Source organism: Gopherus flavomarginatus, chromosome 17, assembly GCF_025201925.1.
Source record: "Gopherus flavomarginatus isolate rGopFla2 chromosome 17, rGopFla2.mat.asm, whole genome shotgun sequence".
In the NCBI taxonomy this organism is placed as follows: Eukaryota; Metazoa; Chordata; order Testudines; family Testudinidae; genus Gopherus; species Gopherus flavomarginatus.
This window is the reverse complement of record NC_066633.1, coordinates 109561-134992: the sequence shown is the minus strand read 5'-3', so window position 1 is coordinate 134992 and position 25432 is coordinate 109561. Positions and strand designations below refer to the sequence as shown.

The 25432-nt window shown below is 47.3% G+C and overlaps 1 protein-coding gene across 3 annotated transcripts in view; it reads left to right on the top strand.

The window, feature by feature from the left end:
- Positions 1–25432, top strand: part of GARNL3 (GTPase activating Rap/RanGAP domain like 3) — a 209217-nt gene that overhangs the window by 150984 nt on the left and 32801 nt on the right. For all 3 annotated transcript variants that reach the window (XM_050926716.1, XM_050926719.1, XM_050926718.1), the window contains 3 exons: positions 14085–14201; positions 14855–15030; positions 15376–15534. In XM_050926716.1, the coding sequence (XP_050782673.1) occupies positions 14085–14201; positions 14855–15030; positions 15376–15534 (452 nt within the window). The remainder of the gene's footprint in view (positions 1–14084; positions 14202–14854; positions 15031–15375; positions 15535–25432) is intronic.

Here is a 25432-nt window from a genome sequence, read left to right as displayed (position 1 = left end):
TCGTTGATGAAGATATTGAAGAGAGCCGGTCCCAAAACAGACCCCTGCGAAACCCCACTTGTTATACCTTTCCAGCAGGATTGGGAGCCATTAATAACTACTCTCTGAGTACGGTTATCCAGCCAGTTATGCGCCCACCTTATAGTAGCCCCATCTAAATTGTATTTGCCTAGTTTATCGGTAAAGATATTATGCGAGACCGTATCAAATGCCTTACTAAGGTCTAGGTATACCACATCCACCGCTTCTCCCTTATCCACAAGGCTTGTTATACTATCAAAGAAAGCTATCAGATTGGTTTGACACCATTTGTTCTTTACAAATCCATGCTAGCTGTTCCCTATCATCTTACCACCTTCCAAGTGTTTGCAGATGATTTCTTTAATTACTTGCTCCATTATCTTCCCTGGCACAGAAGTTAAACTAACTGGTCTGTAGTTTCCTGGGTTGTTTTTATTTCCCTTTTTATAGATGGGATTTTTATAGATGTGGAATTAGTTGATACAACAGTTCTCATAAGCACAATTTCACAAGGTCAGCCAGAATTTGTAAGTTGTAGAAACAGATTCCCCAGATCATCAGTGTAGTTTAAAACGTTTTCCCCAGTCTTAACTGAAAATTGCCAGTGATGGAGAATCCAGCACAACCCTTGGTAAATGTTTCCATTGATTAATTACCCTTGCTGTTTATTACAAAAAAAAAAAAAAAAGCACCTCATTTACGGTCTGTCTAGTTTCAATTTACAGCCATTGAATCATGTAATATGTTCCTCTGCTAGACTGAACAACCCATTATTAAATATTTGTTTCCCATGTAGGTGTTTATAGACTGTGATCAAATCATCCCTTAACTTTCTCTTTGTTAACTAAATAAATTGAACTCCTTGAGTCTTTCACTATAAGGCAGGGTTTCTAATTGTTTAAATAATTTTCATGGTTCTTCTCTGAATCATCTCTAATTTATCACCCTTTCTGAATTTTGGACACCAGAACTGGACAAAGTATTCCAGCAGTGGTTTCACCAATGCAAAATGTAGAGGTAAAATAACCTTTCTGCTCCTAATTGAGAATGCCATGTTCATATACTCTTTTGACCACAGCCAGCACCTCCTGACTCCCACCACCACCACCACTTGGGGTTCATCTAATACTCTTCTCCAGTACCTGGAGTGCAATAACCATGGACAAGTGGATGCTGAATGTCATCCACTCTGGCATTATGGTAGAGAGGTACATCCCTACCTTCTCCAAAATCCCTCTCCCTGCTTCGGGGCTGCTCTCACAAGAATATTCTCAAACAAGAGGTGAACTCTTTATTGAAGTGAGGAGTGATAGAACATGTCCCTCTTCAATACCAAAGGACAGGGTTTTTCTCAACTTACTTCCTTGTATCCAAAAAGAAGGGCTGTTGGAGACCAGTCCTCAACCTCCGCCAGCTCAACCACTTCATTTGTAAACTCAGATTTCACATGGTCAGATTGGTATCTATAATCCCATCTTGAGAAAAGGGCATGTGGTTTACAGCTCTCAACATGAATGATGCCCACTTTCACATAGACATTCATCCCACTCCTAGACACTTCCTCAGAGTCATGGTGGGTTCTGATCATTTTCAGGATAGGGTGTTTCCTTTTGGAATAGCAACTGGACCCAGAGCCTTTGCCAAGATATTCTTGGTAGTAGCAGCTCATGGTCTTGTTGTCTTTCCCTACCTTGACGACTGGCTGTTTGTCACCAAGTCCCAGCAGGAAGCCTACGCATCAACTTCTATGATACTACACCTCTTGTCCTCACTGGAAGTCAGCATAAATGCTGAAAAATCTGTTCTCAGCCCCACACAATCTCTGGACTTCAGTGGCTCCACCTTGAATTCTTATCACCGCAAGAGCATACTGGGCCAAAAACAGGTTTCAGATCATGAATAATACCATAGTTCAGATGACAAACAATCCTTGAATTATCTTTGTTGCCTTTGTCCAGCTTGTCCTCATCCATCCTTCCATGAATCCAAGTTGACGCCACACCATTCTATTTTGTTGCGAGCACAGTCTTTCCATTTCTGGCCAAAGAGTTTTGTCATTGGATTGGTCCAATGCATTTTCAGTCTGCCCAGTGGTCACTTGTGGTCTCTGGGGATCCAGTCATTGATGCAGGTTGTCCACCTGTTGTCTTGCCTGCGGACTACATGACCTGCCCATCTTCGCTTTGCATCGTACATCACCTGCACTACATCAGTCACCTCTATACGCCTTCTGATCTCCTCATTCGGTATATGATCACGGAGTGATATCTTACACATTTGCCTTTCCACTGCTTGCTGGGTGACAGCGAATTTTTCTTCCTCAGCTTTCATTGTTGACCAGCTTTCTGCTCCATATATAATTGCTGGCAGAACAGTGGAGTTAAACAGTTCTTTTTCGAGAGATGTCCCTGTGGGTGCTCCTCTCTAGGTGTCGGTGCACCCGTGCGCCTTTAATCGGAGATTTTTTGCAGCAGTACTTGTAGCGGCCACGCATGCTTAGAAACCTGTCACTCACTCTGAGTATGTCACTAGTGAGCATGCGCGGCCGGTACCCTCAGTTCCTTCTCTACCGCCCCCGGCTTGAGACGGAGCTCAGCAGACTCCTTCAGATTTTGTTTCCTATCTCAAAATATTATAGTTAGACAGTTTTTTTCCTGTTAGTTAGTTGTTAGTTAGTGTTACCTACCTTTCTTCATTCTATTTAAAAAAAAAAAAAAATTTCTTTCAGCCACTTCAGATGTGCCTGGCTCCACAGGCTTCAAGCGCTGCTCTTCCTGTAAGGATGCTATCCCTCTCTCGGATGGTCACCCCCAGTGTATAAAATGCTTGGGGGAGACTCATATTCCCCCAAAATGCACTCACTGCGCTAAGTTAAGTTCCAGCGCGAGGAAGGATAGACAGTTGAAGCTAAAACTTATCTTGCTTCAAAAATCCCTGCAGTCCGCCTCAGACCCTGGCGCGGACTCTGCCTCTGATCTCAGACTCAGCTCTAATCCTTCAAAAAAGCTGAAGAAAACAACTAAACGGGAGCACCCAAAAGCTACACAAAACTTTACTGACAAACCCTCCCCTGTCCGATCCACGGTCTCCTTACCGGTGTTTCCCCGCCTGAGTATGTTTGACAAGCCGGGCTCCTCCAGTACCGCGCTAAACCCGCCTGTGCTTTCGGCGGCAGCGCGAGGCTCTGGTGCCGAGGCGACAGGCTTTCAGTTGCCTGCCTCGATTATGGCACCTATTGGCACCACGATGAATGCGGCACCAACAACTCAGGCACCTGCTGAGGCACCGCAGCCTGCTGTTAATAACATGGCACCACCTGCGGCACCGGCATTACTATCGCTGCCTGGCACGGAGCCAAGATTAAGAACTCCGGTGTTAGCCCAGGTTCCCTCACAGGATTTATATCAGCCTTCGCCTCTGGCTGCCCCAGCGCTGCAGTTTACCCACTCAAGTGACCTCCTAGTGTCTCCTACACTGCAATCACCTTTTCTTGGGGATGCCTTCTCCCTGACAAATGATACAGGGTCTGAGCAGCCTTCCTCCAGTGAGGAGGAGTATGAACTACAGGGTGATGTTCCAGGACAATCGCAATTCTACCCTCAGAGTCCTGTCACACACGGACACAGGAAAATTGTCCCAAACCACCCTCAAGATCCCGCCTCCTGGTGTGTTAACCCCTGGATGGCACCACCTATGCCTTTTCCATCACCATGGCAGTATTGGACTCCGTGGCCGTCTTTCCCTCAGCAGCACGTACGCTACTCTACTCAGACTAGATGCGAACGTCAGAATCCTATGACTCACTTGATGGCACCCTCCCATACTCAGGATCAATTAATTCCACCTCCTGATCCAGTATTACCTGACGTATCGACTGGTCCAATACCTGAGGAGGCGTTACTTCCTTCCCCTCCCCCAGCATCAGACGATTTTTCAGGATTCCAAGATCTCTTCAAAAGGGTTGCCAGTGAGCTTAGAATCAATCTGGAGGAAGTACCTGACCAACAACATGAGCTAACGGACATCCTGCAACCATCTTCGTCATCCAGACTGGCATTACCAATTAATCCGGCCCTTTTGGAACCTGCTAAATCCATCTGGCAGACTCCAGCCACAAGCCAGCCTACCTGCAAACAAGCAAACCGTAAATACTTCATTCCCTCGAAGGGCTGTGAATTTCTTTTCTCACATCCTGCTCCAAACTCATTGGTAGTGGACGCAGCCAATCAGAGAAACAAACAACAGTATTTCTGCCATACCCTGGCCAACAAAGAAGGCAAACGCCTAGATCTGCTGGGTCATAAGGTGTATGCCTCTTCAACGTTACAATTTGGAATTGCCAACTATACCGCAATTCTAGCAAAGTACGACCATAGAAACTACAACAAGTTCATGGACTTTATTGAACACATCCCAGACAACAAGAAACAACAGTTTACAACTTTAGTCTCTGAGGGCCAAATCATATCCCGCACAGCTCTCCAAGCAGCTCTGGATTCAGCCAATACTGCGGCAAGATCCACCGCTATGGCGGTGGCCATGCGCTGAGGATCATGGCTTTCATCTTCTCTCTTTCCTCGCGAGGTTCAGAGCACCATAGAGGATCTTCCTTTTGATGATGACAAACTCTTTGCTTCCACCACTAATGAGGTGCTTCACTCCATGAAGGACTCAAGGGCAACTCTTCGGTCCTTAGGTAACCAAACCACTACAAACAGAAGGCGACAGTACAGATATCAACCTTACCACCGCCCACGCTATCCCTCATATACTCAGCATTTCCCGAGATCTCAGGATCAACAACACCACCAACACCAGAGGCCCAGATACCAGCGACGTTGCCCCAGTTCCTCTGGGATGCCCCAACTTCCTCAAAATAATAAGCAAATTTGAACCTTTGGTTGAGGGTCTCGTAAACGTCGCCCCAACTCCAGCGTATGCACTCCCCACAACTATCTTTGGACACCGTCTACAGTCATTTTTACACCAATGGCAGAATATTACCACCGACAAGTGGGTTCTAGAGGTCATCACAATGGGGTATTCCATCCCTTTTTTCTCTTTACCTCCTACCCACCCACTCTCCCTGTCCCTCTTCAGGGACACCTTTCACAAGCCACACCTCCAGCAAGAAGTACATCATCTCCTTCACCTGGGTGCTATCGAACTCATGCCCGAATGCCACAAGGGGAAAGGATTCTACTCCCCTTATTTCCTAACACAGAAGAAAACTGGAGGATAGCGGCCGATCCTCGACCTCAGGAGGCTCAACAAATTCGTCAAGAAGCAAAAGTTCAAGATGTTTACTCTCACCACCATAATTCCAGCCCTGGAGCAGGGCGACTGGTTTTCAGCCCTTGACCTACAAGATGCTTATTTTCACGTCACTATCCACCCAGCCCACAGACGTTTTCTTCGTTTTACCCTTGGCTTGACACATTACCAATACAGAGTCCTACCATTTGGCCTTTCTGCTGCCCTTCGAGTTTTCTCCAAGCTCCTAGCGGTAGTTACGGCCTACCTCAGGAAACAAGGGGTTATAATATTTCCTTACCTAGACGATTGCCTCCTCAAGGCCTCCACATACACCGAGGCCCTCCAATTCACAAAGATCACCATCGAGTGCTTTCAATCCCTGGGCCTGCAAATAAACGAAAACAAATCCACATTAAGTCCTATCCAACACCTGGACTTTATAGGAGCGACCCTCGACTCCAGAACCGGACGGGCATCCCTCCTACCCGACCGATTCAATACCATAAAACTGCTGGCTACAAGGCTTCACAGCAGCCCTCAAGTAGCCGCCCGAGACTGCCTCCAACTACTGGGGCACATGTCGTCGTGCACTTTCGTGGTCCAGAATGCACGTCTCCACATGAGGTGCTTCCAAGCTTGGCTGGCTACGGTTTACAAACCGAACGTGCACTCAATAAACAAGCAGTTAACCATACCTTACCACGTCAAGGACTCTTTCATATGGTGGACAGTCCCCAACAACCTCTGTTCTGGAGTCCCCTTCCTCCAGACTCCATCAACTGTGATGATGACGACCGATGCATCCCTCACCGGCTGGGGAGCCCATATTTCTCACTGAACAGCCCGCGGGCTATGGTCTCACTCCGAAACCTCCTTACACATAAACGTTCTAGAACTTCGAGCTATCCAGAATGCTTGTCGTTGCTTCCTCCCACTAATCAAGAATCAGCATGTACGCATAATGACAGGCAACATTGCCTGCATGTTCTTCGTCAACAGACAAGGGGGGGCTCGTTCCCACTCTCTTTGTTCAGAGGCCATGAAACTCTGGAACTGATGCCTTGTGAACCGCATCCAGATATCAGCTGCCCACATCCCTGGTGTGCTGAACACCACTGCTGATGAGCTAAGCAGACGTTTTCCTTCGGAACACGAATGGGAGATAGACAACAGAGTCATTCTCAACATATTTCGCACTTGGGGCTACCCAACCATAGATCTCTTCACAACCCCGGAAAACACGAAATGCCTCAACTTCTGTTCCAGGGCAGGACTGGGCAAACATTCCCTAGGGGATGCATTCATGATTTCCTGGCACCGGCCCCTTGTTTATGCTTTTCCTCCAATACCATTGCTCAACAGGGTACTCACGAAGATACGAACAGATCGTGCCAGGATAATCTTGATCGCACCCTCATGGCCGAGACAACCATGGTTCCCATTCCTCACCAGAATGTCAATTCAACCACCGGTCTCCCTACCTCTCATCCCCAACCTCTTATCACAGCAGCACGGCCAGCTTCTCCACCCCAATCTCTCCATGCTTCACCTCAAAGCTTGGTACCTGCATGGTTCTCCCCACGAGAACTAGACTGTTCCGACCAAGTACAGAGGGTACTTCTACACAGCAGAACGCAATCCACGCGTACCACCTACCTCCGGAAATGGAAAAGATTCACAAAATGGTGCTTAACCAAACAACTGTCTCCTACCTTTGCACCTCTCCCCTGCATACTTGATTATCTATTGGACATTAAGCAGTCCGGCCTGTCATTCAGCTCTATTAGAGTCCACTTAGCTGCCATCACAGCCTTTCATAGCACAGTTGACAATACCTCAGTTTTCACTCATCCCATCACCAAACGTTTCCTGAAGGGACTCCAAACCCTATATCCAGACATTAAGCCACCTACCCCTCCATGGGATCTTCACCTAGTATTGTCCTGTTTAACTCATCAACCCTTTGATCCCTTACCCACCTGCTCCCTTTTGCACCTCTCGATGAAAACAGCCTTTTTGGTGGACATTACCTCCGCCAGACGGGCGGGCGAGATAGCAGCCCTTATGGCAGATCCACCATATACGCTGTTCTTCAAGGACAAAGTTACTCTACGTTTACACCCGAAATTCCTTCCAAAAGTTCATACATCATTTCACCTCAGTGAACCAATACACTTACCAACTTTCTTCCCGAAACCACATGCAAACTCCTTCGAGGCCACAGTGCACACACTTGATGTGCATAGGGCCTTATCCTTTTATCTGGACAGAACTAAACCCTTCAGGAACTCTCCTAGACTCTTTGTCTCCATCGCGGACCGTTCCAAGGGCGTGGCTATCTCTACCCAGAGGCTTTCGAAATGGATCTCTGATTGCATATGCCTCTGTTATCAGATAAAGAACATTACACCTCCAGCATTGATCAGGACACACTCCACTAGATCTTTATCTACCTCGGTAGCCTTCCTACGCAAAGTACCCTTGTCTGACATTTGTAGGGCGGCCACCTGGTCCTCCCGTCATACATTCGTTACTCACTATGCCCTTACTCAAGGCCCTCTCTCTGACACTAGATTAGGCAGGGCAGTATTGTCTATGGCATTCCTGTCAGATCCGAAGTCCCTACCTCCTTGAGATGCACTGCTTTGAAGTCACCTAGAGTGGAGCACCCACAGGGACATCTCTCGAAGAAGAAGAAGAGGAGGTTACTCACCTTGTGCAGTAACTGACGTTCTTCGAGATGAGTGTCCCTGTGGGTGCTCCACTACCCACCCTCCTCCCCTCTACTTCGGAGTTGGAGTAGCCTCCGTTGTAGAGAAGGAACTGAGGGTACCAGCCGCGCATGGTCACTAGTGACATACTCGGAGTGAGTGACAGGTTCTAAGCATGCGTGGCCGCTACGAGTACTGCTGCAAAAAATCTCCCATCAAAGGCACAGGGGCGCACCAACACCTAGAGTGGAGCACCCACAGGGACACTCATCTCGAAGAACGTCAGTTACTGCACAAGGTGAGTAACCTCCTCTTCTTTTCTTTTCTTTTCTTTTCTTCATGGGCAGTTCATCATCTGTTTTACACATCTTTATTTTGTTGAAACTTGCCCACTCTGCCTTTCTCCTCCTGCATTCCCCTTCAAATGAGTTGTCTCTGCTCAGTTGCTGACCCAGGTAAATATATTTGTTAACTGCCTTGATTTCTTTCCCTTGAGTACTGGTCAATGATATGTCTGTCTCTCTCCTGTGTCATATGGCCTCATTCACCTGTGACACCCCATTCCCATGACTTCACCTCTACAAACCACCATTCCATGAACCTCATGGTAACAGTTCCAGTCAAAGTGGTGTCTTCCCTGCTATGGTGGACAAATCCTTATCAGGTATGAGTGGGCATCCCCTTTCTCCCTTCCTCTCCTGACAGGACCATTATTACAGATCCCCATTAGGTTGGGAAGCCCACGTGAGCAGCTACAGCACAAGGTATCTGGACATCTTGAGAGTCCAGGATCCACATCAATATCCTGGAGTTGTGAGCAGGATATTGGAAGACATGTGAGTCCTTTCTTTCATTCATCCACGCTCGCTGTGTTCTTATAATGACAGTTGTTATGACTATCTTCTACATCAACAAGCAGGAAGAAGTGAGATCAGTCTCCCTGTGTGCAGAATCAGTCTCTGGAACTGGTATATCACCAATTGAATCACGCTATTGGCAGTATACCTTCTGGGGAAGCAAAATGTGATTGCAGACTTCCTCCCCAGACATTTTGCAATCGACAACAAGTGGGAGCTCCACAACTGGGTATTGCACACTATTTTCACTCTATGTGGAATCCTAGCCAGAGATATGTTCATCTCTCAAGCAAACAGGAAACGCACCACGTATTGCTCCAGAGGAGCCCTAGATCACCTCTCCCACTCTGTGAACCTTTAGCTTCCTGCTCCAGGTCTCTCTTTTCCATGAAGATTGCTTTCCTTGTAGCTGTTACCTCAGCTGGAAGAGTTGGCAAGCTTGGAGCAATGATGGCAGAGCCTTCTTATACTGTATTCCATAATGATAAGGTTTCTTTTCATCTATACCCCAAATTTACTCCTGAAGTAGTTTCAGAATTTCACTTTAACCAATCAATTCACTTGCCTGTGTTCTTCCCAAAACTGCATATTTCTGCAGAAGAACGAAGACTCCACTCCCTCTATGCTCAGCAGACCTTGGTCTTTTACCTGCAAAAAAACAAAACCCATCAGGAAATCTCTGAGACTATTCATCACTGTATCAGAAAGAATCAGGGGGCGTGCTATCTCCACCCAGAGAATCTCCAAATGGATCTCTGGCTGCATTCTACTCTGCTATTGGCTATTGAACCTTCCCCAAACACCACTGAGATTAGAGTGCATTCTACCAGAGCAGAAGCAACAACTGTAGTATCACTTCTGGAGGTACCCCTCCAAATCTATAAAGCAGTCACACGTTTGCAAGACATTATGCCTTGGTACAGGACTTTTCTGCCTCCTCTGGAATGGCAGTCCTCCACTCAACTCTGCTATCTACATCCTTGCACCTTCCTCTGACTTAGGTACTGTTTGTCGGTCACCCACAGTGGAATATAATAGGATCATTACTTGAAGAAGAAAGGGAGGTTACTGACCTATAGCTGAAGGATCTTTGAGATTCATGGTCCCTATCTGTATTCCACTGCCCGCTCTCCTTCTCTTCTGTTTTGGAGCTTATCTGATTCACGGTAGAGAAGGAACTGGAGAGGCGATCAGTCCACCCCACCCTCTATCTCCTGTGAGAGAGGCATGAGGTGAACCAGGGTGCATGTGCAGACCAGTAGACATAACTTTCAAATTCTTCAGCTCCTGGTGCATGGTGTGCATGCGTAACCCACCATGGAGTACAGATAGGGACTACCCATCTCAAAGAACCTCCAGTTACGGGTCAGTACTCCAGATAAGGCGTGAGTACAATATTGTTACCAAGGGCTTTCATCCTGCAGTGGAATCAAGGCTTCCCATATGCCTTTCTATCAATTCTCCAGATCCCCAGAGAGATATCCAAAGTGAAATGAGGGCAAGCTGCGAACATTCTTATGACTTTCTACTGTTCAAGACAGTTTTGGCTGGTAGACTTGCTGCATATGTCCATTCAACTGCCTGGACCTGATTTCACAGGCCAGATACTTCATGATCAGATACACCACCCAGACACAAAGTCCCTGAATCTAACAGCCTGGACGTTGGTTGCTTAAGTATCATGCACAGGGCCTTCCTCATTTAACCAGACATCCTGATACAGAAGAGGAAGACTCCATCAGAAGGACTTACTTGCCAAAAAAGGAAGAGGTTCTCTATGTGGACAGCCCAACATTGCCTGGACCCTATGGAGACTATGATATTGAACGTCCTTGTCTACTTGGTACATTTCAAGCACTCCGACATTTCATACAGCTCTATTGAGGTCCACCTTTCACCAATCTCAGCTTGCCATCTGTCTGTCCGGTTGTGCTCTCACATGATGGTATTGAAGTTCCCAAAGGGTTTATTATATTAATCACCAGCCAGGGAACCTGCTTTTGCCTGGAACATCAACACTGGAGCTGCCCATCATGTTGCTGTGAGGGGATGCCAGGTCTCTGGGTCCCTGGATCTCTGAGTATTTTAAGCCTCTAGAGTCAAAATGGGGTTCTCAGCCACCACTGAGAACAGCCTAGCTCCATCCTCTTTGGAACCCCCCTTCAAGTAGTTGAAGGCTGCTATCAAATCTCCCCTCACTCTTTTCTTCTGCAGACTAAATAACTCCAGTTCCCTCAGCCTCTCCTCGTAAGTCATGTGCCCAAGCCCCCTAATAATTTTCGTTGCCCTCCGCTGGACTCTCTGCAATTTGTTCACATCCCTTCTGTAGTGGGGAGACCAAAACTGGACGCAGTACTCCAGGTGTGGCCTCACCAGTGCTGAATAGATCTTCCCATGATCTGCTGGCAATGCTCGTTCTAATACAGCTCAATATGCCGTTGGCCTTCTTGGCAACAAGGGCACATTGCTGACTCAAATCCAGCTTCTCATCCTGTATAATCCCCAGGTTCTTTTCTGCAGAACTGCTGCTTAGCAAATCAGTCCCCAGCCTGTAATGGTGCATGGGATTCTTCCTTCCTACATGTAGGACTCTGCACTTGGCCGTGTTGAACCTCATCAGATTTCTTTTGGCTCAATCCTCCAATTTGTCTAGGTCATTCTGGACACTATCCCTACCCTCCAGCATATCTACCTCCCCCCCAGCTTAGTGTCATCTGTGAATTTACTGAGGGTGCAATTCATCCCATCATCCAGATCGTAATAAAGATGTTGAACAAAACCGGCCCCAGGACCGACCCTTGGGACACTCCACCTGATACCAACTAGATACCAACTGCCAACTAGACATCAAACTGTTGATCACTACCCATTGAGCCTGACAATCTAGCTAGCTTTCTATCCACCTTATAGTCCATTCATCTAGCCCATACTTCTTTAACTTGCCGGCAAGAATACTGTGGGAGAGCATATCAAAAGATTTGCTAAAATCAAGATATATCACATCCACTGCTTTGCCCATATCCACAGAGCCAGTTATCTTATCATAGAAGGCAATCAGCTTGGTCAGGCATGACTTGCCCTTGGTGAATCCATGTTGACTGTTCCTGATCACCCTCCTCTTCTCCAGGTACTTCAAAATGGATTCCTTGAGAACCTGCTCAATGATTTTGTCAGGGCCTGAAGTGAGGCTGACTAGTCTGTAGTTCCCTGGGTCACTATATTTGCCTTTTTTCAATCATCCGGGACCTCCCTCGGTCTCCACAAATTTTCAAAGATAATGACCAGTGGCTCTGCAATCACATCAGACAACTCTCTCAGTACCCTTGGATGCATTAGAACTGGACCCATGGACTTGTGCATGTCCAGTTTTTCTAAATAGTCCTTAATCTGTTCTTTCACCACTGCGGCTGCTCACACCTCCCAATACTGCGTCGCCCAGTGCAGCAGTCTGGGAGCTGACCTTGTCTGTGAAGACCGGCAAAAAAAGCATTGAGAATTTCAGCTTTTTCCACATCATCTATCACTGTTGCCTCCCCACTTCAGTAAGGGTCCCACACTTTCCCTGACCACCTTCTTATTGCTAACATACATATAGAAACCCTTCTTGTTACCTTCACATCCCCTGTTAGCTGCAACTCCAGTTGTGCCTTGGCCTTCCTGATTACACCCCTGCATGCTCTAGCAATATTTTATACTTCTCCCTAGTCATCTGTCCAGATTTCCACTTCTTGTAAGTAGAGAGTTAAAGAAACCCCTCCGACAACATAGTTCCTGTTTCTCTGCCTCCTCCCCTCCCCCAGGCCAAACACCTCCGCCCTCTCTCACTCTAGAGCCCAGCTGCAGGGCCCTCCCAACCCAGACACCTGCACCCCTCTCCCCTAGAGCCCAGCCGTGGGGCGCCCCCAGCCCAGACACTATCACCCTCAACTTCTCTAGAGCCCAGGGATCCAGAGGGAGAGAGAGCCTGATGCTGGGTTGCGGGCTTGTACGGAGTTGCTTGCAGATTGCATCCTTCTTTCAAGGGTGCAGCTGCTGGGAACCCTCCAGCTCACTCCCCCTCCCCCGGCACTGTTTTCTATTGGTGAGCTGGGCTCTGCCTGGTCCAGCAGCCCCTAGTGGCAGCCATCAGCTGTACAGTCCATTTTGTGGGTAGAGGGGAGGAAATTCTGCATGCACATCATTAATTTCTGCACAAATTCTGCATGTGCAATGGTACAGAATTCCCCAAGGAGTACTTTCCAGGGAACAGAAGAAGAAATTCTGCCCTTTATGCACTTTCATGGGTGCACAAAGAGGCACAGGATGCATATACAGCCTCAGTGGACGCTGCTATTCAAAAGACTCTAGTCTTGCAATCAAGAGGTGCATGCACACCTATAGTGGCATCCATACTGACAACATTTTGAAGAGCCATAATTGCTATAGGGTAAGTTATCATTCTTGTCATTTGCTCCTGTCCCATTGCAAAGTGCAATGGGCCATTTCTTTTTAATGATCTAAAGCTTTTCCCTCTGTGTACATGATCTTCAAACAGCTTACCTACAAGTGTTGGATACTGAAGATTTTAGCACTGGCAGTGAATGTTTTCATTTCTGCAGTGGGGATATGAATCCTTTGTCATAAGTTTGTTTAAATTATCACAAGTTTTAAGTCTTGTTAGGAACAAACTGTCTGCCGCAGGGAGCTTTTCATTGTGTCATGGATCTAGTAAATTTATACTCAGTTTAGTAAATTTAGATTCAGTTGGATTATTCCCACCCAGAGAGCTAATGCTTCAATCTTGTGTGTTAATTTGCATTAGTTCTTCGTGTGTTGGTTTTCATTGTGTTGTAATAATCCTGGTCTCATTTTCTCACCTTGTTTTCAATTACAGCATCAAGTTCTTACCTTGTTTTCTAGTATAGAGCCAGATGCAGGGGAACCTGTGCTATTAATTCAAGAAATCAAAGGATTCCTTCAAGTCGGCTGCTGTGTTCCAGATTTAAGTTCACACCATGACGGATGATGCTAGTTCTGCTCGTCGGCTCAGGAGCTCTCAATCTGGTAGCAGAATTGCATAACCTAAGCAGAATTCATAGGCATTTTTTCCTTCCTAGCATACTTCCACTCATCTTCAAACTAGATTGGAGAGAGTTGCCTCTTCTGTATGTGCAGATTTGATATTTATTCTTTTTGGGAATGTTAGTTCCGTTCTTTATTTTAACTTGCTATTTCCCTGGCTCTCCCCCTGACCTGACAGGGAAGGACTCTCGTCTCCTTGTCTTCAGGATGAGTGCTGTACAAAATGGCATAGAAGCAAAACAGATGGCAAAGAGCAAATATGACTGCAGAGAAAATAAACTTGAGAAAACAAAAGGTGATTTGACTCTCATTTATCAAAAGACCCAATTAAAGCATTGGACCAGAAGCTGCCAAAGGTCCTATTGGCTCCCCTGTAGATGTTGCAGCAACTGACCCTTGGTTATTCTCCTCTGGAAGAGTGGATTGAAATCCTGTGTTAGATTGTATGTGAAAATAAATTTGGACTAATCCCAATTCCCATTTGTGCACTTCACAAAAATACCACGACTTGGTAGTTTTTACCAGGTAGAAGTTCTGAAGCAGGATAGATATATTACAGCAGGATTGAAGGACTCTGGCAGAACTATGCATGGAGGCCCATGACTGGAAAAATAGGGTAGTGCTGCAGGTCAGACTTGGTGCATTGGTGGAATTGTATGAGTTCCTAGTACATGGAAAAGCAGGGGAGTTGCACCTTATTCTTGAGTTGTATTGGAAAAGCTGAAAGCATTTCTAGATGGGGAGCAACAGAATTTTATGGGATAGAATTGAGATGCATACTACCCCTGGCACAAACCTGTGCATTTAGTCATTCACTTCCATAAGAAATTATTCATTTGCAAATTTTAGAGGGTGAAAAAATAATTAGATTTCACTTCACAAGGAACTATGTGGAGTTCATGGGTGTGTTCCTTGAAGGGAATGTTAATATATGCATTATCTCCTTAGGCTGCCATTTGTATGCCATTAATACTCACCACAGCAGTGAACTGAGGATTGTTGTGGCTATTAGGAACAAACTGCTTCTCATCACAAAGAAATACAATCAAGGCAAAGATTTAACCAGTGTCTGTTTGATGTCACCACTGTCTGAATCACCAGTGGAGGAATTCCAGTACATCAGGGTATGCTTGAGACAAATCACTAAAAATACCTTCTCTCACACTTGGTAGGGCTGACACGTGGTTCAGGAGGGGCACACATCTTGCCTTTCTAAACCCCAGGATTGGTTCAAGTGAGAGTCCCAACAATGGTGATGGGAAATCCCATTACAGATACTTAAACAAAAATCCTCTACTTTTTTTAACTGGATTCTTGTTCATCAATGAAACATATCTGTATACAGCCTGTCTGCCCTCTAGCACAGCTCACTGGGCAGCACCTGTAGTACAAACTATTTCCAATGAGAATATGAAAAGTAGAATAATTCCTTTAATTTCCATCTTAATGTAATGTCATTTACATTACAGGAGATTTGTCTCTCTGACCCTCCAGTGATCATGACTCTGGTGGATGGACCTACTGGAGACAATGACAATATGATCTGTGTAGCATATCGGCATCAGTTTGATTTAGTTAACGAGAGTACTGGGGAGTCCTACAGGTTACATCATGTTGAAGCAAGCAGGGTAAGTTCTCAGCATTAGAATAGACTTTGCTAGTGTAACCACACCTAGCACCATAAAAATTGATATAGCTATCCTTGAGGCCACAGTGACTTCTACCACCTTCCTTAGAGCACCAGTTTGAGAGGATCTAAGCTTTTTTTGCTTTTAATTTAGTTTTCAAGCTATTATGTCTGATCCCACTCTGCCTGAGAACTGAGTTCTTTCTAGGGTATCTAATGGTGTTTGTCCCCAGGCAATCATAAAGTAAGACATCTCTGATTGGTACTCCTAGACGTGTCACCAGGTGGGCAAAAGCCTTGCATCTCAGGGTCTGGAATATCACCTTCAGCATAGCTGTAAAGCCTTTTCTTTTCTTCCTAGCTCAAAGGCTTTTCTCTCTTTTAGTACAGGGTGAGAGAGAGAGAGAGAGAGAGAGAGAGAGAGAGAGAGAGAGAGAGAGTGTGTGTGTGTGTGTGTGTGTGTGTATGTGTGTGTGTGTGTGTGTGAACTACCCTTTGTTAGCCATCAATTTCAAATTAAGATTTGCATAAACCAAGACTGAACCAGCTTTCCTTGCCTTCTCAGATATGAGGAATAAGCTCCCTCCTGTTCGATTGCCTTTTCCAGTATTGCATATTCCTCCTGAAGGCCTTTTGTATTCCCCTTAAGGTCTATTTTTAACATAGGTTAATGACTGGTGAGACCTCATCTGGAATATTGCATAGGGTTTTAGTCTCCCATGTTTAAGAAGGATGATTTCCAAGTGGAACAGGTGCAAATTAGAGTTTCTAGGATGATCAGAGGAATGGAAAAGCTACATTATGAGAGAAAACTGAAGCAGCTTTTCTTGTTTAGCGTAACCAAACAAAGGCTGAGGGGAGATATGATTGCTCTCTACAAATACCTCAGAGAGATACAAACCAGAGAGGGAGTCGAGTTAAATAAATTTAAGTTAAGCACCACTGTTGTCACAACAACAAATAGATATAAACTGACCATCAACAAATTTAGGCTTGAAATTAGATGAAGATTTGTAACCATCAGAGGAGAGAAGTTCTGGAACAGTTTTCCAAGGGGAGCAATGAGAGCAAAACAACCTAACTTGTTTTAAGACTGAGCTTGATAAGTTTATGGAGGGAATGGTATGATGTGACTGCCTACAATGGGATGTGGCCCATCTGTGACAGCTAGTAGCAAATATCCCCAATGGCCAGAGATGGTGCACTAGATGGGGAGGGCCTGGTAGGTCTTGCTCACATGCTCGGGGTCCAGATGATTGCCATATTTGAGGTCAAGAAGGAATTTCCCCCCTAAGTCAGATTGGCAGAGACCCTGGGTTTTTTTGGCTTTCTCTGCAGCATGGAGCACGTTCACTTTCTGATTTAAACTAGAGCAAATATTGGATTCTCTGTAACTTGAAATCCTTTAAATCATGATTTGATGACTTCAGTAACTCAGTCAGAGGTTATTACAGGAGTGGGTGGTTGAAGTTCTTTGTCCTGCGAAGGCCAGGAGTGCAGGCTACATCGGGGTGGGCAAACTTTTTGGTCCGAGGGCCTCATCTGGGTATGGACATTCTATGGCGGGCCATGAATGCTCACAAAATTGGAGGTTGGGGTGCTGGAGGGGGTGAGGACTCTGGCTGGGGGTGTTGGCTCTGGGGTGGGGCAGGAAATGAGTTCAGGGTGTAGGAAGGGGCTCTGGGTTGGTGCAGGGGGTTGGGGGGAGGGTTCCAGATGGGGATGTGGTCGCTGGGGTGGGGCTGGGGATGAGGGTGCAGGAGATTGCTGAGGGCGGGAGGGGGATCAGGGCTTGGGCAGGGGGTTGGGGCACAGGAGAGGGTCAGGGGTACAGGATCCAGGCTGCGCTTACCTCAAGCAGCTCCCAGAAGCAGCGGCATGTCTCCCCTCCTGCTCCTATGCGGAGGCGAGGCCAGGGGGCTCTGCATGCCGCCCTGTCCGCAGGCACCGCCCCTACAGCTCCATTGGCTGCGGTTCCAAGCCAATGGGAGCTGCGGGGGCAACGTGCGGAGCCCCCTGGATGCCCTTACGTGTAGGAGCTGGAGAGGGGACATGCCACTCTTTCCATGATCCGTGCAGAAGAGGGCAAGCTCTGGACCCTGCTCCCTGACAGGAGCTCAAGGACCAAATTAAAATGTCTGGAGGGCCGGATGCGGCTCCTGAGCCAGAGTTTGCCCACTCCTGGGCTAGATGTTCACGATGGTCCCTTCTGGCTTTTAAGTCTGAGTCTATGAGAGCTAACAGTAATTTCTCACAACAGAGCATCTGTTACTCAGTTTCAGGACACCCTCCTTCTTATTCAGATGCAGGGTAAACAGAAAATATGGTTTTCTCCTCCTTCCTCAATAGGCAACAGTCCATGGATGTAGAAAACACATAGAATTTATACAGTTGCTCTTGTAAGGTTAGTACATCACTCCTCCTATTGTCATATGGAACTATCTGCCACAGTTTTGTCTTTTTCGAAGTCGTCATGAATTGTTTTTCTGTCAAGATTCAGTGCCCCCAATAAGGCGTTTTGCTATTAGATTGTAGTAGCTGCAACTCAACGTACAGCACTTAAAAAGTAATCAAAGCAGGTAGTATCAGCACTGATATTATGGAGCAGTGGTTCTCAACCAGGGGTACAAGTACCCCTGGGAAAGCAGAGGTCTGCTTGGAGGTATATCAACTCATCTAGACATTTGCCTAGTTTTATAACAGGCTACATAAAAAGCACTAGCAAAGTCAGTACAAACTAAATTTTCATGCAGACAATAACTTTGTTATACTACTCTATATATTATACACAGAAATGTAAGTACAATATTTTTATTAGTTGATTTATTTTATAATTATATGGTAAAAATAAGAAAGTAAGCAATTTTTCAGTAAGTGCGTGCTTTGACTCTTCTGTATTTTTATGTCTGATTTTTGTAAGCAAGTAGTTTTTAAGTGAGGTGAAACTTGGGGGTATGCAAGACAAATCAAGCTTTGGAAAGGGGTACATTAGTGTGGAAAGGTTGAGAGCCACTGTTATGGATTATTATGAAAGTGATACAATTTGAAAAAACAAACCTGAGCACTTATCAGAGCTTTTGTGCCTTTTCATGAAATTTTAAATATCAACCACAACTGCCTAAAACTACTTCATATATTCTTGGAGTATTGTGTGAGAATTTCTTAATAACTTGAGCTCACGAAATGCCTTTTAGTCTTATCTAAGAAATCACTGCCCAATGCAGTACTGAAATGGGAAACAAGCAGAATTAGCACTGTATTTCCAGTGGCCAAAATGTTCTAAGTTGGTTGCCTGAAGTTAGACATCTAAATAAATGCCAATTTTTCAGAAGTTTTTAATACCCACAGTTCCTATTGATTTCTGTCCGAGCCTGGGATGGTCAGTATCTCTGAAAGTCAGGCCATTTTTATTTGTGTCTAAATATGGATTTAGGTGTCTGGCTTTAGATACCCAAGTTCGAATATTTTGAGCAGTCTGTTTATGCTGATAGTCTTCCTCAAAATGCAGATAGATAAATTCTCCTCTCTTCTGATGGTTCTTGGTTTTATTTAATTTACTTTTTGTTCTATTTTTTACCTTTTATGTTTTTTCCGTGAATTTAGTGATGATGAAAGGGATCAGGTTTGACAGCCTTGGAGACTAAGCAGGTACTGCATGGATAGTTGCAGTGCAAACTTCCCTGTGTGGCCTTGCCAATTTTCCTCAATACTGATCAGAAGAATCTACTTCTAGGGATGAATGTGGTCTCTGTCAACAATTTAAACCAAGGTCTTGTAAGGACATGGAACTGAGACAAAAAATCATCCTGATGACGGCAGCCCGTCAGCCTTCCCTTGACCTGCACTAGGAATCACCTAGAAGGTTTGAATCTTCCCCACAGCCCTCGATGTCCGGGGACTATGGGTCGAAGAAATCAGCCGCAGCTCCCTCATGAAAGGTATCTAAAAAGAGATATGTGAGCCTTTAGCTAGCCGAAAAGTATCACCAGCACGCTCAGAATTGTTGGTACGAAGACCATTCAAGCACAGTACCCATAGCTCACAAGGATCTGGAATGGCAGGTACCACTGATGCACACCGATGGATGAGGACAGGAACAGGGTGCACACCGTTAAGATGATGTTTCTGGTATAAGCGGTACCTTTGGCACTGTCAACTGTGAGCCACCCAGCACCAGAACACTCAGTACAGACAAGATCCCCAACTCCCTCCTTATCAGCACCAGGTCGGTCAGCACCGCAAGAGTTCCAGCATTCAAGAGAACTCAGGTTATCAGATATACAAGAATTTCCCCTTCTCGGCACTGGGGCTCCAGTACCGAGTCTCCTCCAGATACTGGAATCTTTGGCAGTGGTGACTCAGACCGTGAGCCAGAGGAGGTCATCTCTCAGCACTCCTCTTATGCTCCATATAGCGTCCGTTATAAGAGGCTTCTCAGTCATACCCTAAACCTACTCCACCACCACCATGGTACGGCCAGCCATGGGCACCTCCACTAGGCTCTGTCCTACCTCCCCAGTGGCCTTACTGGTATCCCTGGTTGGCATATAGACCTCACACCTTTTAGACTTCCAGCTTGACTTACTGTGAGCCTCTGAGACATTCTCCCTCGGCCACAGCATCCAGAACCTCTGAGCCTCCAAAGGAGATCATGAAGGAAGAGGAGGGCAGATTCGAGGAGGAAGTTACATCAAGAACCAACATCTCCTTCTCCTCTCCAGATGAGGCAGTGATGCCCACCGACAATTTCTGGTTTTCCCAGAATTTAGCTAAAAGGGTAGCAGATATGCTGCAGATGCCCCTGGAAGAGGTAAAAAATACCCATCACAAGTTCCTTGACATTTTACACTTTCCTCATCCTCTAGAGGAAACTCTTCTGGACCTGGCCAAGACTATCTAGCAAATCCCATCATCGGTGATACCTACTTGTAAACAGATGGATAAAAAAAATTACATCTTGACTTGGGAAACAAAATTCATGTTTTCTCACGCTCCCCCTAATTCCATTGTCGTCAGTGTGGTAAAATCTTGGGCCTGCCAGCACCAAATGAAATGCACTCCTCATGACAAAGATTGGAAATGCCTAGACCTCTTCAGAAGAAAGGCCTACTCCTCTGCCAAATTGCAATTTAGAATAGCAGATTATCAAGTTTTAAAAGCTAAATACGACAATGTCAATTATACAAAGCTCAACACTTTTATTGATCAGCTCCCAGTGACCAGTTCGAGCTGTTATCCATGAGGGGCAAGTAGTGGCCAAAACAGTGCTCCAATCAGCCTCAATGAAGCTGACACAACTGTCCATCTCCATTGTGGTGGTTATGTCGCAAGCATCTTGGTTATACCTATCTGGCTTCCCTAAGGAAGTGCAGATGACCATAGAAGACCTTTCCTTTGAAAGCACCACATCATTTGGTGAAAAGACAGATGTGTCCCTCCATATCCTTAAAGATTCCAGGGCCACTCTTTGCTCATTAGTGATCTGTGCTCCTGAACAAGAGAAGGTTTAGTCCACAACCTCAACGTAAATCCCACACTTCACAATTCCAAACCCAGTGTTTCTGAGTCTCAGAAAGAAATCCAGTTTTTCCAACATCCTGCCTCGTCCCACTTCAGACACCCTTTTCAGAAGAGTTTACTCAGACAAAAAACAGATCTCCTCTGGTTAGGAGCCATAAAACCAGTACCTCAGCATCTGCGAGCCAAAGGTTTGAGATGATTTCTCAGATTTACCCTGGGCAAAGACCACTCCCAATACAGAGTACCTCCCTTTGGCCTCTCCTCAGTACCAAGAGTATTCTCCAAGGTCATCTCCATATTGGTGGGTCACCTACACTCCCAGGGGATCATGATCTACCACTATCTGGATAACTGTCTCCTCAGAGCCTGCTCCTTCAAAAAGGTCCACCAGGTTACAAAAACCTCAGTAGACTTGTTCATGGAACTGGGACTACAGATCAATGTTCAAAAATCAATCTTCACCCTTGTACAGCCCCTACATTTCATAGGAGCTGACCTTGATTTGTTACAAGCCAAAGCACTCCTAGCACAGCGCAGGTTCCACACCTTGGCCATGCTCATAGAGAAGTAAAAAACAGCCCTCAAATATCAGCCAGACACTGCCTCCAATTCTTAGGGAATGTGGCCCAGCAGTGATGCTTTATGCTGGACTTCACATGTTGTGCCTCCAGATATGGTTCATCTTGGTCTACAGATCGAAGAGAGACAGATTAGACAAACCTCTGTCACTATTCACCAAGGTCAAAAACTCCCTGAGTTGGTGGAAAAATCAAGCAAATGATTGCAGGGGATCCTCTTTTCACCATCACTCCTTCTCACCACTGCTACATCCCTCATAGAATAAGGCACACATCTAAATGACCTTACAACACAAGGCAAATGGTCATCCACGGAGATGTCCCTCCACGTCAGCTGCCTCAAGCTCAGGGTGGTCAGGAATGGCTGTACCCATTTTCTCCCACTGATCAAGGGAACAACATACACAAGAGTGTTAACAGACAACATAGCATTATGCACTACATAAATTGGCAGGGAGAAGCCAGGTTGCCCTCCCTTTGTGCAGAAGCACTAAAGTTATGGAACTGGTGCATTTCCCACAACATCACGTTATCAGCGGCCTACCTTCCAGGACTACAAAAGTCTAAGTCACAAATTCCCACACAATCACAAGTGGGAGATAAATCCAGCAGTTCTTCAGGACCTATTCAGACAGTGGGAGAAACCGTCCATGGACCTGTTTGCTACTTACCTGAACAAGAAATGTCCATGCTACTGCTCCAGCACAGAGATAGGGCAAAATTTATTGGGGGACACACTCCGTCTTCTGTGTGGCAGGGACCTTCTCTATGCCTTTCCCCCATTTCCCCTGCTTTCAAAAGTCCTATTAAAAATAAAAAGAGGAGCGCACATTATACTGACTGCTCCCACTTAATTGAGACAGACTTAGTACCCTTACCTGTCACAAATGGTGACGTGCCCACTGATCTCTCTCCAATCCACGCCATACCCAGAACGAAGAACGCACGCCACATCCCAGTTTGAAGATACTCCACCTCAAGGCTTGCCTCTTTTATGGTTCCAATGAATAGAAAGGTCCTGCTCAGGAGGTACAGGAAGTGTTACTACATGGTAGAAAATCCACTACATGTCATACTTACCTGCAGGAGTGGTTTCAGGTTTGATGTAATTCCCAAGAAATTTCCCTGATATCCACTACTTTTCCAGTGGTCCTAGACCATGTACTGACTCTCAAAAAATTAGGATTATCTCTCAGTTCACTCAAAATTCACCTTGCAGCTATAGCAGCCTTCCATCGTTAACTAGAGGGATACTCAGTGCTCTCACCCAACCACAAAATTGATTCCTCAGGGATATAGTAAAACTTTTCCCTCAACCCAGACATCCCACCCGAGCATAGGACCTAAACCTAGTACTGAAAAGCCTGACTAGACGTCTCTTTGAATGCATGGCTACTTGGTCACTCACATTCTGTCGATGAAGACAGCCTTCCTGGTGGTGATCACCTCAGCAAGGAGGATAGGGGAAATAGCAGCACAGATAGCACCCTCCCCCTCAACTTGCAATATTGTTTTGGGACAAGTCACTTTCAGACTGCACCTGAAATTCATCACTAAAGTGACTTCCCCCTTTCACATAAATCTACTGCTTCTTCTTCGAGTGATTGCTCATATCCATTCTAGGTAGGTGTAAGCGCCGCGTGTGCACGTCTGCCGGAAACTTTTTACCCTAGCAACCCCAGTGGGCCGGCAGGTCGCCCCCTAGAGTGGCGCCAGTATGGCACCAGATATATACCCCTGCCGGCCTGCCCCCTCCTCAGTTCCTTCTTACCGCCATGTCAGTTGCTGGAACTGTGGAGTGCGGCTTGCTGACCTCCACGTCCCTAGCTCTCCTGTTCTTGTTCGTCGTTTTTAGTTGTAAATAGTTCTTGTAAATAGTTATCTAACATCGCTTGCGGGTGGGCCGTTGCCCTCCCGAGCACCCGGCACCGGGCCCATGCCTGGCTCGCCGGGTTTCAAGCAGTGCTCGGCATGCAAGAAGCCGATGCCTACGAGCGATCCCCACGACGCGTGCCTTAAGTGCCTGGGGGAATCGCACATTAGCGACAAGTGCCGCATTTGCAAGGCTTTTAAGCCTCGCACTAAGAAGGAGAGAGACCAAAGACTTCGCGCTCTCCTTTTGGAAGCGGCTCTGTCTCCGGCACCGGCGGCGCAGTCAGCCAGTTCTACTCCGGCACCGGACCGCGCCGGCACCGGCAAGACTCCCCGGCACCGACCATCTCCGGCACCGGGAGCAGACTCACGTCCCTCGGCGTCTGCAACATCATCCAGGCAGGCCCGAGTGGAGCGCCCGGCACCGCCTACAGGACTGCTGTTGACTCCGGGCCTGGAAGGTCCGTCGAGTCCAGTCCCTCCTAGCTCCCCCTTAAGATCAGGGGTCGAGCTACGGGTACCGTGTACGCCGGAGACCTTTGCCTCGGCTCGGGACTTGATCGCATTGACGGAGCAATCTCAGCCTCAGCCGGCACCCCCGGGACGGGTAACCTCCAGGGGTAAGCCGATGCTTCGAGCGCTGTCTCCCGAGTCCCGGCACCGATCACCCCGGAGGCGTGAACGCTCGCGCTCGGGGCGCCGCTCGGAGTCCCGGCACCGTTCTCCCAGGCGGTACCGGTCGTACTCGCGGCACTGATCACCATCTGCACGGTCCCGGTCGGGATCGTCTCACCGCCGGCACTGAGACTCCAAGAGCCGTTCACCTCGGCGTTCGGCTCCCCGGTCGACCTCCCGGCACCGAACCGGTGGTAAGTCCCGATCCCGGTCGACCTCCCGGCACCGCGCCAGTGGCAGGTCCCGGTCTCCGCTGCCGTCCCGGCACCGCACTCATCGAAGGTCGCGGTCCCGCTCCTGGCACCGACATTGCTCCTGATCCGGATCTCGGCACCGGTCATCACGCCGTTCCCGGTCCCGATCCCGGCACCGATGTGGGTTGCGGCACCGGGCCTCGGCACCGAGGGGAGCGTCGGTCTCGGCACACAGAGCTGCATACCAACCAAGCTCAGCCCTCCGTGGCCTTCTAGGGAGCCATCGGTCTCTTCCCAGACTGACAGCGCCTATGCCATGGGACAGGACAGACACTCGGCCCTGTTCCAGGACCCTCCACCACAAGAGCGAGAGCCTCAACAGTGGGGGTTTTGGACCCCATGGGCGTATTCCCAAGCCCAGGGTCCGCAACACGTTACCCCCCGCCCTATGGGGGAACGCAGACCACTAGAGGCGACGGTATCTAGACCCCCTCACTCCCCGGAAGCAGACGGCAGGTCCAGTCACCGGGACCCAGAGCTCCCTCCAGAAACGGAGGTGCAGCCCCACACGGAACCCCCCGTGGACACTTTGTTGCCGGGGGTTTCCTCGTCCTCTTCTCCGGATGAGGCAGTGGCGAGTACCTCGTCCTCCAGTCCTCCCCCACTGGATCTTAGGGCACACCAAGACCTCCTCCGCCGGGTGGCACAGAACCTGGACTTGCAAGCGGAGGAGGTGTCTGAAATTGAGGACTCGGTGGTGAGCATCCTTTCCGCCGATGCGCCCACCAGAGTGGCCCTGCCCTTTATAAAGACAATCCAGGCCAACGCCACTAACATCTGGCAGTCACCGGCCTCCATCCCTCCAACCGCTCAAGGTGTGGAACGAAAGTACATGGCCCCCTCGAAGGGCTATGAATACCTATATGTTCACCCGACACCCTGCTCGTTGGTGGTCCAGTCAGTGAACGACAGGGAGCGCCACGGACAAGAGACCCCAGCGCCCAAGTCGAAGGAGGCGAGACGAATGGACCTCCTGGGCCGCAAGGTCTATTCGGCGGGG